At 44.7% G+C, this 13,911-nt stretch overlaps 1 protein-coding gene across 1 annotated transcript in view; it reads right to left on the reverse strand.

The window, feature by feature from the left end:
* dnah5 (dynein, axonemal, heavy chain 5) overlaps positions 1–13,911 on the reverse strand; it is a 95,332-nt gene that overhangs the window by 79,642 nt on the left and 1,779 nt on the right. The window contains exons 2-4 of the mRNA XM_019880079.1: positions 1,251–1,385; positions 1,025–1,109; positions 737–900 (exon numbers count right to left, since the gene is read on the reverse strand). Of these exons, the coding sequence (XP_019735638.1) occupies positions 737–900; positions 1,025–1,109; positions 1,251–1,385 (384 nt within the window). The remainder of the gene's footprint in view (positions 1–736; positions 901–1,024; positions 1,110–1,250; positions 1,386–13,911) is intronic.

The raw sequence follows: 13,911 nt of genomic DNA on the forward strand, positions 1-13,911 counted from the left end.
GAAAACAATCGGCTTTCATCACACTGCATCAATTAAATGATCCTCCTTCTGGTGTGGCCGCCTTGCCCACCTGGAAGCAGTATAAGACAGACAGACAGATATGCTGTTCATTGAGGTGTTATTATAAATCCACTGGAGCTTGAGGCAGTCCTTGCCTCTTTGCAGCAGCCAATTAAATTGCAGCAGGGTGTCCTCCCGAGAACTTGAGTGGGATTCATAATATCTCCTCTCCATGCTCATCAATATGCTAATATTAGTTGTTCCACACATAGAATGTGGGCACACTTGGCTGCCTTTGTGTTGTAGATGAACCATTTGCATTCAGTACATTGCTTAAAGGGTTAACACACTGCAATATAGATGCTTATTAGCATTAGCGTTTCACTTCTTTAAGGTGTGATTTGTCTGTTTTCAATTCACAAGGTTGAATTATCTTAGTTTTCTGATTAGTTTGACAATAGACTTCACTTAGGCAACCCTAACCAAAACAAAAATCCCTAACGCCCCACTCAGTGTTAATCTTTTCGGAATCAATACAATTCCCCCATTTCTTATCGAAAACAAATCGTAAAACTGGAGTAAAAGGAGCTCACTCTCAATTGCAAAGCACTCATATAATTCTTACAAATATGGTAGCATTTGAAAGAAAGATTTGATCAAGGTTGAAAAGATGCCCCCCCACAAAAAAAAAAATAGGTGTGCTTAGATTTTCTGTAATTGTTGCTAATGGTCTTACTCTGTGTATGTTTTCAGAAGTGATCGCCTTTGAGGCATTGGCTCTGGTGAAGAAGACACACACGCCAGTCAGGGCGACATCCCTTCCATCAGTCACAAACACTTTATGCTTCTTGTTTTGACCGGGGGGCTGGGGCAATTGCAGGGAGGGCGATGATGATGTTCCTGCAATTTTCAAATGGACATATAATTCAGGAACATAACTGTTTTGAGGGAGTACGAATTAAGTCCGACTGGCGACCTCAGTTAAGCAGATTAAAATTCAGTTGTCACAGTTCATAATATGCACCTGCATCCGTTGGGCCACTTTCCTGATAGTAAAACATGAGGTGTAGAAGCCCGTCCGCCACAAAGAACTGCTCCATGCGATCAAGCTAAAAGCGAAAACAAACAAACAAAAAATTATTGTCTAAAGCATACACCTATACTGAAATGAGTTCCAGATTATTTTGATCATACTAAACTCAAGACAAAATTGATATGATGCAAACTGTGACATTGAATAAGAATCATACCTGATCTCCTTCCAGCATGGCATCTTCTACATCACCCTTCTCCAGTCCCAGGCACGAAGCCACAATACTGAGCACATAGTCATGTCTTCCATCAAGCTGGGCACATTTGGCTTCACGCTCCTCCTTTAACTTTTGCTGACCAATAGATACAGACCGTGTATCAATATAATATCACGGTTAAGGTAATGCACATTAGATAAGTAGGAGGTTGGACTTTTCTTCTTCTCGCTCAGTGCTTCACAATCTTAGGGTCAGTACCCGAAATGGGTCACGGGTCACTTGGCAGAGGACTTTTTGATTCATGTTTCCTTATCAGCTGCATTCCTTTTATATACTGTATGTATCAATTCCCACCGAGACACCAAATTTCCCAGCTATTTTCCTCTGATACATGCATTCCAAACATTGCACCCCAAATTCGGCTGACACTCCAACAGCTGTTTCCCCTTGACATTTACCGTATTTTCCGGACTACAAGCCGCTACTTTTTTTCCCACGCTTTGAACCATGCAGCTTTTAATGTGATGCTGTTCATTAATGAATTTTTAATGCACGCTTCAAACGCGGCCAGCCTGAAATGCGGAACACTGAGTGAGACAGCTGTGTAGGAGCATATATAGAGGATATAGTGGAGTGAAAATAATTATCTTGTGAGATGAGGAAAAGGGAATGAGTGCCATAAATACAGCCATCTCTGCTACATTTCATTAGAGATATCTCTAAAAGTTAAACTTTTTCAGGCTATGAAATTATTTTACGTATACTTGCAGTATATTATTTTAAAGGTGTTTTTTTTAAACTAATGTACGACACACAAACACACGCACAGATAAAACAAAAGATGCACAATATTTTAAAATAAGTACACTTTTAAATGTAAACAGAATGACTTCTCAAGTCACTGAATTAGAGTCAAAGTCAAGTCGAGTCTTTCAAAGGTTTTTGCTAACCAAGTTACGAGTCATAAAAATCAGCGACAAGTTCAATCGAGTCCAAGTTCTATGACTCGTGTCCACCATCTCTGCGTATTTGGCCAATAGTTTGTGGTTCTGGGAAGTAATCGAGCGAGAGAAAGTCAGAGAGTATCAGCCCAGCAGGAATTGGGGCTCTGTCAAATGGTCCCCACATGCGGGACTGAAAAGGCAGAAGAGGGACATCCAAGGCACTCTCAGGATCATTCTGATCCCAGCAGTCCAGGATATAAACATTTTATAAAAGTTGATTCAAATTAAATTATAACTGGTCAAATAACATTTCTCATGTAGTCGATCCCCCTTTATTTACTGATGTATTTGCATGACTTTTGGCTTTTCCTTTCCTTTCAAAAATACCTTTGGTCAGTTCGCTCTTTCTATTACTGCACTTCAGCTCACTCTCATTCTGAGAGAAAGGTGGAGGTCTGTCTTCATATTCAGTTGGCTTGTGCATCATTGACCTCATCACAGAAAGGAACATTCGTAACAATGTGGTGCAGGACAAGTTAAGCATGTTGCATGTGCCTTGGTTCCACTCATAAATATTTGAGGCATGCAGTGAGCTTCAGCTTTGGTTTAACAGATGTTTTATGCATCATAACTATTAGTTGTATCGGTTACTTGGGATCAGCAGTACTCATTCTGGTATCGGTCGAAAAAAAAAGTCTTCATGAACATCCCGGAAAGACAACTAAAACTAATTGTATTTAAAGTGGAATTGGGAGCTGTGCTCCAAAACAATTTGGGGAATCAAGCCTTACGCAGGACACTCCTCACAGATTTAGCTACTCTCTCATAATGAACTTATAGGCAGGTCCTGCTTCATAAATTAGCGGTAATTTATTTTCCCGAAAATAATTGGATTTATTTTAATAAACCTGCGATAGATTAAATTGTGTTATCCCTGTGAGATGATCACTGGTTCGCAGTGAAGAATATTGAATGAAAATTCAATTGAAGGTCATGAGGGAACTCTACTTTGCAAGACAAATCAACAAGTAGGATTATCCCTCCGTACTCATGTGAATAACCACCCCCTGCCTCGCTTCAATAAGCACAGTTAAACCATGAAACAAAAAAGATCGCCATTCAAGATTGGTGACTGGGAATGGTAGTGTTAAATAATATATAAAAAATAAATGCAAATAAAGCACGGCAGCCAGCCAAATTTGCTGCACCTAATGAAAACGACACCATGCATGACGCAATTGAGCTCATTCTGTGTCTGGTTTTACACCCACTCTCTGTTGCTACTACCTATTGTGTGAAAGGACCAGTTTGTCCAAAGGCAAACAACACCACTACAATGTAGTGAAGTGAAGATTATTCGAACAAACAGCTGAGGTCACCACAGAATCAACTCATGCTTTGCACAAGCCAATAATAAGCGAGTCCTGTTATGGCAAGTGGAAACAAATTGTGTTTGTGTATTCTGCCCATACAACAGATACATAAGACAGTGCATACCAATGGACAAGATAACAGCCACAGCAAAAATAACATTCATATGCAGGCAAATTGAAGCCATGCCGTAAGTTATCAAAAGACAATCGCAGTTTTGAACAAACAGAGGCTTTTTGAATCAAGGTGAAAAGAGCATTGAAAACGTTGTGACATAAAAGTTTGCCACAATATATACAGTAACTCATCTAATATTTAAAAATGTAATTTGGAATATTTTCAGTAACCTGCCGTTTAAAAAAAAATCTGTAAAAAATTACGTCAAATCCACAGCGGAATAGAACATTCTGCCAAAGTCAGTATTACTTATTTTAGAAACATCAATTTGCAGATAGGTTTGCCCTTGAATTGCAATTGTGCTGATAAATGCCTAAAATGAAACAACTGTGAAAACAATGATTTTCTTATCTGGATGACCTTGGAGATGCTGTGTTTCCAGAGCTGTTTCCCAAACATGACAGGTCACCTGTCTTCCTCACACCCCTCTCACTTACCTCTGTATTATGTGTATTTACTTCCTAATTTACAAGAGGACAGAGCAACTGCCATTTTCACAACTATTCAATTTACCACAGATCATTTTTGTAGCTAAATTGTGGACAGAATAGATGCAATGTTCGAAAAGACCAAAAGTGTGGCGATAGCGGACCGTGCCGTATCCTGTTGGACTATCTGTATGTTGCAGCACCAAAACAAACAGAGCTGTCGTGTTGGTTTTTAAAATATACACTTTATTAATTTGTGAAACACCCAAGAAAATACAGACACGTCTCTGTTGGACTATGTGCTTTTTTAACTGCCGTCCAACTCGAGAGACGTTTAAGGGCCGCCTCTGAAAAACCGTAAATTAATGATTACCTCACTGACACTCAGAAAAGCGAAAATAATGCAACAAAACAGAAAATCAAGTGAATAACAAACAGTCTCCTACATGTTGGTGAGTGGCTTATTGTAGGCAAGTATTCCAACAAAACAACTCTCATCATAAAGTTACTGAAATATAATTGTAAATCATTTTGAATGACATTTTATCGATGGGAAAAAAGGGGCACATCATCACCTGTGACCAATGCTTACTTGATGACAGATAGACTGAAAAACACACCATTTGAATGCAATCCAAATAAACTGTTGCAAAACATTGATCCAATGGCTCCTATGGAGGATTCCAAGACCAACCTCGCAACTTTCTGGAGATGTTTGAAACTCCAATATACATTCATGCCCCGAAGCGTGCACAATGTGTCCTTGGTTGATTGGGATCGGTTTGAAAGTGAAATTAGCAAGACTTGGGAGACATGTTGAAAAAACTGAAAACAAGAACCTCTTTGGTACTTTTCTAAAAGATCCTGATCACATCTAAATGATAAATTACACTGAGTGTTGTAATTGTAAATAAGTAAAATGTTAGAACATCTGGAACATTGAACTTTTGGTCATAATGTAAATATCATACATGTGTTTTTTTTAGATGCGCAATCACTTACCACATCCAATATTATAACATTCAGTGAACGTGATCTTTAACTCAAAAGTTTATATCACAAAAGATTACCCTGATTCTTGAATGTCACCCTTGATGGGAGGGCAGCCACTCCAAAAACCCAACTATTTGTATACAAGCAATAAAAAGCTATTTTTTTCATTCAATGTCCCTATTCAGATTTTTGTGGGTTAGTAGTATCTAACAGAGCATTGTGTTTTAGTTTAATACAAATAGATATCCAGTGAGTCAGTTAAAGGTTATTTGTACCTAATGAGTTTCAACTACTTCCCCCACCAATATCTTACCCAAGCCTCAAGGAACATCATGATTAATTTCCATGAGTTCTATATAAAGTCTTCATATTACAGCTGGTCTGGTATTTTAAAATGAACAGTACAAATTGAACTCATTTAAATCAGGTACAGTGGAATTAGTCAAAGTTGCTGATGTCAGAAAGCCACACTTAATGTCATGGCTTTTGAGTCTGGGGCTAAGTTCGAGAATAGTGTATGTCAATAAATGATCCTCCTAATTAAACCCAGTTCAGCCGTCAGACCAAAGAGCGTCTCCTTATATTGACTGGTCAAATTGATATGGAGTATTTATTGTGGAAAACATTGCTCCACGTTAACTAAGAGAAATGTGCCCAATTTTCACATTTTAAATCAGCCTTCTTTTGTAAAATCAAAAGTGGTGAAATAAATACAGCCCAAAATGCATCCTATCATTATTACATTTTTATGTCTATCTTTATTTTATAATGCATTTTTTCTACATATTAGTAATTCTGCTTCAATTGTGTCCAATGCATAAATAATCTATTTAAATATCATGAATAATTACACCATTCTCATTAAGACCGGATTTACACTGCATGTTTCAAAAGATACAGTTCAGACTTTTTGCTTCCAAGTGGCACAGTTTGAATATTCACCACGGTGAAGGGAATCAAAACATTTGAAATCCAAACTCTATATTTTTTTTGAATGTATTGTTATTGTTACTTCTGTGTTATTGCTTCTGGATGTTGTTGACACTGTTTCGTTATTTTGTGCTTGCACCTTAATGTAAACCCAGTCAGAAAGGAAAAATGTCACTTGAAATGTAAATGTAAATAATCAGTCAAAAAAAAGAATGGTCACTTCAGCTCCAGGTGTAAATCCAGCCAAAGTCTCAAATCGATATTTACAATAATCTTTTACAACAGGATTCTGCATTCTTGATTGCAAAATATTTGCGCTTGACCGAAGAAGCCAAGCTGTCTGAAACTACAGAGCACTTGGGTCACCTTACCTCATTTTGATATTCTGAATGTAGCATCATTGTTGCCCTTTCACACTGACATTTCTTTTCAAGTCAGTCCACCTTCTTAATTGGGTTCGTTTCTCATGACATCTGAGAATTAGAGCAGCCAACAAAGACAAGACAGAACGAGCAGCTGTGTGAGCAATCAGCTGTCTTATTTGCCATGTGAGAATGGTTGCTCCCCTGAAATTATCCGTGTTGCTCGTACACGAAGACTGCTAACAGGATAATGTGGTGTAGGATGACCAGCTGTCGACTAGATAATTATCATGGCCCTACTCTCACCTTACACATCTAACACAACAGAATAGGAAGGACAGGGGAAGGGATGTGGCGCTGTGGGGGTGGAAATGAAAGCCAGTCAAGCGCTGAAGAGACCTTCATTATTGTATGCACTAACACAGTATAGTATTGTAGAAAAAAAAAAGTGATACTATGCTTACAGAGGCATCAAACAATCAAGATTAGCAGGGCATACAAGTGGCTATTACACTAGGCCTTGATTTACTTTAATTACATACACCGTGGTGCCCAAAAATGAATCGACATACTTTAATTCATCTAATGAAAAATTGCTTAAATATTTCAGGATTGTTTGGACAGTGACATCAGTATCACCACCACACTGGATTTCAAATTAAACAACCAAGATATAAGAGACCTGTGTCAACTTTCAACAGTAATACAAGAGGCTAGCATAAAAATATGGTGTTGACCATTTAGGAATTACAGGCCTTTAATGCAGACCACCGCCATTGTCAGGAGCTCAAAAGGGACAAATGACCCACAATATTAGCCAGGTGTGATTCATTCTCCAGTTAGTTCAAGGCAGCAGAATCAAGTGTCCCTCAGTGTGATGGTGAACGCGGATGGTCGTTCGTCCAGCATGCCCGCGACCCTTGTAGGCATATGCAGTTCAGATATTTGATGGATGGACATGTGTAGGCTTATGTTAAGTCAAAAATGCTGTCTTTATTTTTTTTTTTAAGATTTTTTTTTTCCTTAAACATTACAGTGAAAAATGCTCTTCCAATAAAGTAGTGGCAAAACCATTTGCAACCATTTTTTATGTCAAGCAGGGGGTGGGACGGTGGCCAACCAGTTAGCACATCCGCCTCACAGTGCAGGGTCCGATTCCGGCTCTGGCCTTCCTGTGTGGAGTTTGCATGTTCTCCCCGTGTTTGTGTGGGTTTTCTCTGGGTACTCCGGTTTTCCCACATTCCAAAAACATGCATGGCAGGCTGATTGAATACTCTAAATGGTCCCTAGCTGTGATTGTGAGCACAAATTGTCGTTCGTCTATAGGTGCCCTGTGATTGGCTGGCAACCAGTTCAGGGTGTACCCAGCTTATGACCGAAGACAGCTGGGATAGGCTCCAGCCCGCGACCCTCGTGAAGATAGGAGGATTAGAAAATCGATGGATAGGTTAATCTAACTTGATTTCTTAAAAATCAAGAAAGTATTTTTTTTTTTTTTTTTAATAAAGCACTGTCGATATCAGTGTACAGTACAGCTTGACATTGGCATCTCTGAAGATGGAGCTGCCAATTGGATATGACTAGGATGTGATTGGGGTGTTGGAATTTTGCGCCCTGCCTTGGTTTCTTTCTCTTGCATCGCAAAGTAAGCTGTTGCACAAACTTTTAATGAGAGCTAATGAGTAAAAATTTCAGCACTCCAGAGCAGATCTTCGATAATTTAAAAAAAACAACAGAGAGGGAACAACCTTCGTCATCATTACCAATATATTTATACTGCTCATCTAAAAATGGAGTTGTCATTGACAGTGTACGCGTTGTCACTGTCAGAAATCTTCTGCGTCCAAATAAAATTATGCCCTCAAAAAATTCCACACACACACACACGCTCACACACACACACACGCTCACACACACACACACGCTCACACACACACACACGCTCACACACACACACACGCTCACACACACACACACGCTCACACACACACACACGCTCACACACACACACACGCTCACACACACACACACGCTCACACACACACACACGCTCACACACACACACACGCTCACACACACACACACGCTCACACACACACACACGCTCACACACACACACACGCTCACACACACACACACGCTCACACACACACACACGCTCACACACACACACACGCTCACACACACACACACGCTCACACACACACACACGCTCACACACACACACACGCTCACACACACACACACGCTCACACACACACACACGCTCACACACACACACACGCTCACACACACACACACGCTCACACACACACACACGCTCACACACACACACACGCTCACACACACACACACGCTCACACACACACACACGCTCACACACACACACACGCTCACACACACACACACGCTCACACACACACACACGCTCACACACACACACACGCTCACACACACACACACGCTCACACACACACACACGCTCACACACACACACACGCTCACACACACACACACGCTCACACACACACACACGCTCACACACACACACACGCTCACACACACACACACGCTCACACACACACACACGCTCACACACACACACACGCTCACACACACACACACGCTCACACACACACACACGCTCACACACACACACACGCTCACACACACACACACGCTCACACACACACACACGCTCACACACACACACACGCTCACACACACACACACGCTCACACACACACACACGCTCACACACACACACACGCTCACACACACACACACGCTCACACACACACACACGCTCACACACACACACACGCTCACACACACACACACGCTCACACACACACACACGCTCACACACACACACACGCTCACACACACACACACGCTCACACACACACACACGCTCACACACACACACACGCTCACACACACACACACGCTCACACACACACACACGCTCACACACACACACACGCTCACACACACACACACGCTCACACACACACACACGCTCACACACACACACACGCTCACACACACACACACGCTCACACACACACACACGCTCACACACACACACACGCTCACACACACACACACGCTCACACACACACACACGCTCACACACACACACACGCTCACACACACACACACGCTCACACACACACACACGCTCACACACACACACACGCTCACACACACACACACGCTCACACACACACACACGCTCACACACACACACACGCTCACACACACACACACGCTCACACACACACACACGCTCACACACACACACACGCTCACACACACACACACGCTCACACACACACACACGCTCACACACACACACACGCTCACACACACACACACGCTCACACACACACACACGCTCACACACACACACACGCTCACACACACACACACGCTCACACACACACACACGCTCACACACACACACACGCTCACACACACACACACGCTCACACACACACACACGCTCACACACACACACACGCTCACACACACACACACGCTCACACACACACACACGCTCACACACACACACACGCTCACACACACACACACGCTCACACACACACACACGCTCACACACACACACACGCTCACACACACACACACGCTCACACACACACACACGCTCACACACACACACACGCTCACACACACACACACGCTCACACACACACACACGCTCACACACACACACACGCTCACACACACACACACGCTCACACACACACACACGCTCACACACACACACACGCTCACACACACACACACGCTCACACACACACACACGCTCACACACACACACACGCTCACACACACACACACGCTCACACACACACACACGCTCACACACACACACACGCTCACACACACACACACGCTCACACACACACACACGCTCACACACACACACACGCTCACACACACACACACGCTCACACACACACACACGCTCACACACACACACACGCTCACACACACACACACGCTCACACACACACACACGCTCACACACACACACACGCTCACACACACACACACGCTCACACACACACACACGCTCACACACACACACACGCTCACACACACACACACGCTCACACACACACACACGCTCACACACACACACACGCTCACACACACACACACGCTCACACACACACACACGCTCACACACACACACACGCTCACACACACACACACGCTCACACACACACACACGCTCACACACACACACACGCTCACACACACACACACGCTCACACACACACACACGCTCACACACACACACACGCTCACACACACACACACGCTCACACACACACACACGCTCACACACACACACACGCTCACACACACACACACGCTCACACACACACACACGCTCACACACACACACACGCTCACACACACACACACGCTCACACACACACACACGCTCACACACACACACACGCTCACACACACACACACGCTCACACACACACACACGCTCACACACACACACACGCTCACACACACACACACGCTCACACACACACACACGCTCACACACACACACACGCTCACACACACACACACGCTCACACACACACACACGCTCACACACACACACACGCTCACACACACACACACGCTCACACACACACACACGCTCACACACACACACACGCTCACACACACACACACGCTCACACACACACACACGCTCACACACACACACACGCTCACACACACACACACGCTCACACACACACACACGCTCACACACACACACACGCTCACACACACACACACGCTCACACACACACACACGCTCACACACACACACACGCTCACACACACACACACGCTCACACACACACACACGCTCACACACACACACACGCTCACACACACACACACGCTCACACACACACACACGCTCACACACACACACACGCTCACACACACACACACGCTCACACACACACACACGCTCACACACACACACACGCTCACACACACACACACGCTCACACACACACACACGCTCACACACACACACACGCTCACACACACACACACGCTCACACACACACACACGCTCACACACACACACACGCTCACACACACACACACGCTCACACACACACACACGCTCACACACACACACACGCTCACACACACACACACGCTCACACACACACACACGCTCACACACACACACACGCTCACACACACACACACGCTCACACACACACACACGCTCACACACACACACACGCTCACACACACACACACGCTCACACACACACACACGCTCACACACACACACACGCTCACACACACACACACGCTCACACACACACACACGCTCACACACACACACACGCTCACACACACACACACGCTCACACACACACACACGCTCACACACACACACACGCTCACACACACACACACGCTCACACACACACACACGCTCACACACACACACACGCTCACACACACACACACGCTCACACACACACACACGCTCACACACACACACACGCTCACACACACACACACGCTCACACACACACACACGCTCACACACACACACACGCTCACACACACACACACGCTCACACACACACACACGCTCACACACACACACACGCTCACACACACACACACGCTCACACACACACACACGCTCACACACACACACACGCTCACACACACACACACGCTCACACACACACACACGCTCACACACACACACACGCTCACACACACACACACGCTCACACACACACACACGCTCACACACACACACACGCTCACACACACACACACGCTCACACACACACACACGCTCACACACACACACACGCTCACACACACACACACGCTCACACACACACACACGCTCACACACACACACACGCTCACACACACACACACGCTCACACACACACACACGCTCACACACACACACACGCTCACACACACACACACGCTCACACACACACACACGCTCACACACACACACACGCTCACACACACACACACGCTCACACACACACACACGCTCACACACACACACACGCTCACACACACACACACGCTCACACACACACACACGCTCACACACACACACACGCTCACACACACACACACGCTCACACACACACACACGCTCACACACACACACACGCTCACACACACACACACGCTCACACACACACACACGCTCACACACACACACACGCTCACACACACACACACGCTCACACACACACACACGCTCACACACACACACACGCTCACACACACACACACGCTCACACACACACACACGCTCACACACACACACACGCTCACACACACACACACGCTCACACACACACACACGCTCACACACACACACACGCTCACACACACACACACGCTCACACACACACACACGCTCACACACACACACACGCTCACACACACACACACGCTCACACACACACACACGCTCACACACACACACACGCTCACACACACACACACGCTCACACACACACACACGCTCACACACACACACACGCTCACACACACACACACGCTCACACACACACACACGCTCACACACACACACACGCTCACACACACACACACGCTCACACACACACACACGCTCACACACACACACACACACACACACACACCGATTAATGATAAATTCAATGTTTTCATTGTGACAACCAGCAAATGTGTGGCACATGTCTTCACATGGCTCCAACTGAGGGGTTTGAATTGGGAAAAAAAACTCATTGCCAGCCTTTGCATTTGAAAGCAGTTATTTCATCAATTATTCAGTACACTATGACTAATTTTCTAGATCGAACTGTCAGCTTGTGAGCTGCCGTGAAACAGGAGACTGACTGTGAATTATACATCTGATGAGATCTAAAAGAAAGAGAGCCACAGACAGAGGAAGCAAGAGTGGCTTCCCACTCTGATACAGGGAGTGAGATTTGAGTGTGTGTGTGTGTGTGTGTGTGTGTGTGTGCGCGTGTGCGCACGCGTGTGTTTGTGCGCGTGTGTGTGCATGCGCGAGTTTGATTATTTTAGTTCGCAATTTAGTACCATATTCTTCCTACCGGTAGTCACAATATGAGGTACACTTGCACAATCTCCCTTACAAGAGTGGCATTAAACATCTGCCTTCATGAAGGAAATACTGCAGTGCTTGGTCAATTGACAATGTCGCAGAGGTTAATTTCCCAATAAGTTTATTTTTGTGTTTGTACAATTTCAATGGTTTCAGCACTTCATCATACTGAGAGGTCTTTCAAATTCATGTAAAAAAGGGGCGATGTCTGAACAGAACAGCTGTCAAAATGAAGGGTGGGCTTAATTAGGGGGCCGGGAATAATATGAATGAAAACAAGACTGA

The sequence above is a fragment of the Hippocampus comes genome, unplaced genomic scaffold (genome assembly GCF_001891065.2).
Source record: "Hippocampus comes isolate QL1 unplaced genomic scaffold, H_comes_QL1_v1.1 scaffold135, whole genome shotgun sequence".
NCBI lineage: Eukaryota > Metazoa > Chordata > Actinopteri > Syngnathiformes > Syngnathidae > Hippocampus > Hippocampus comes.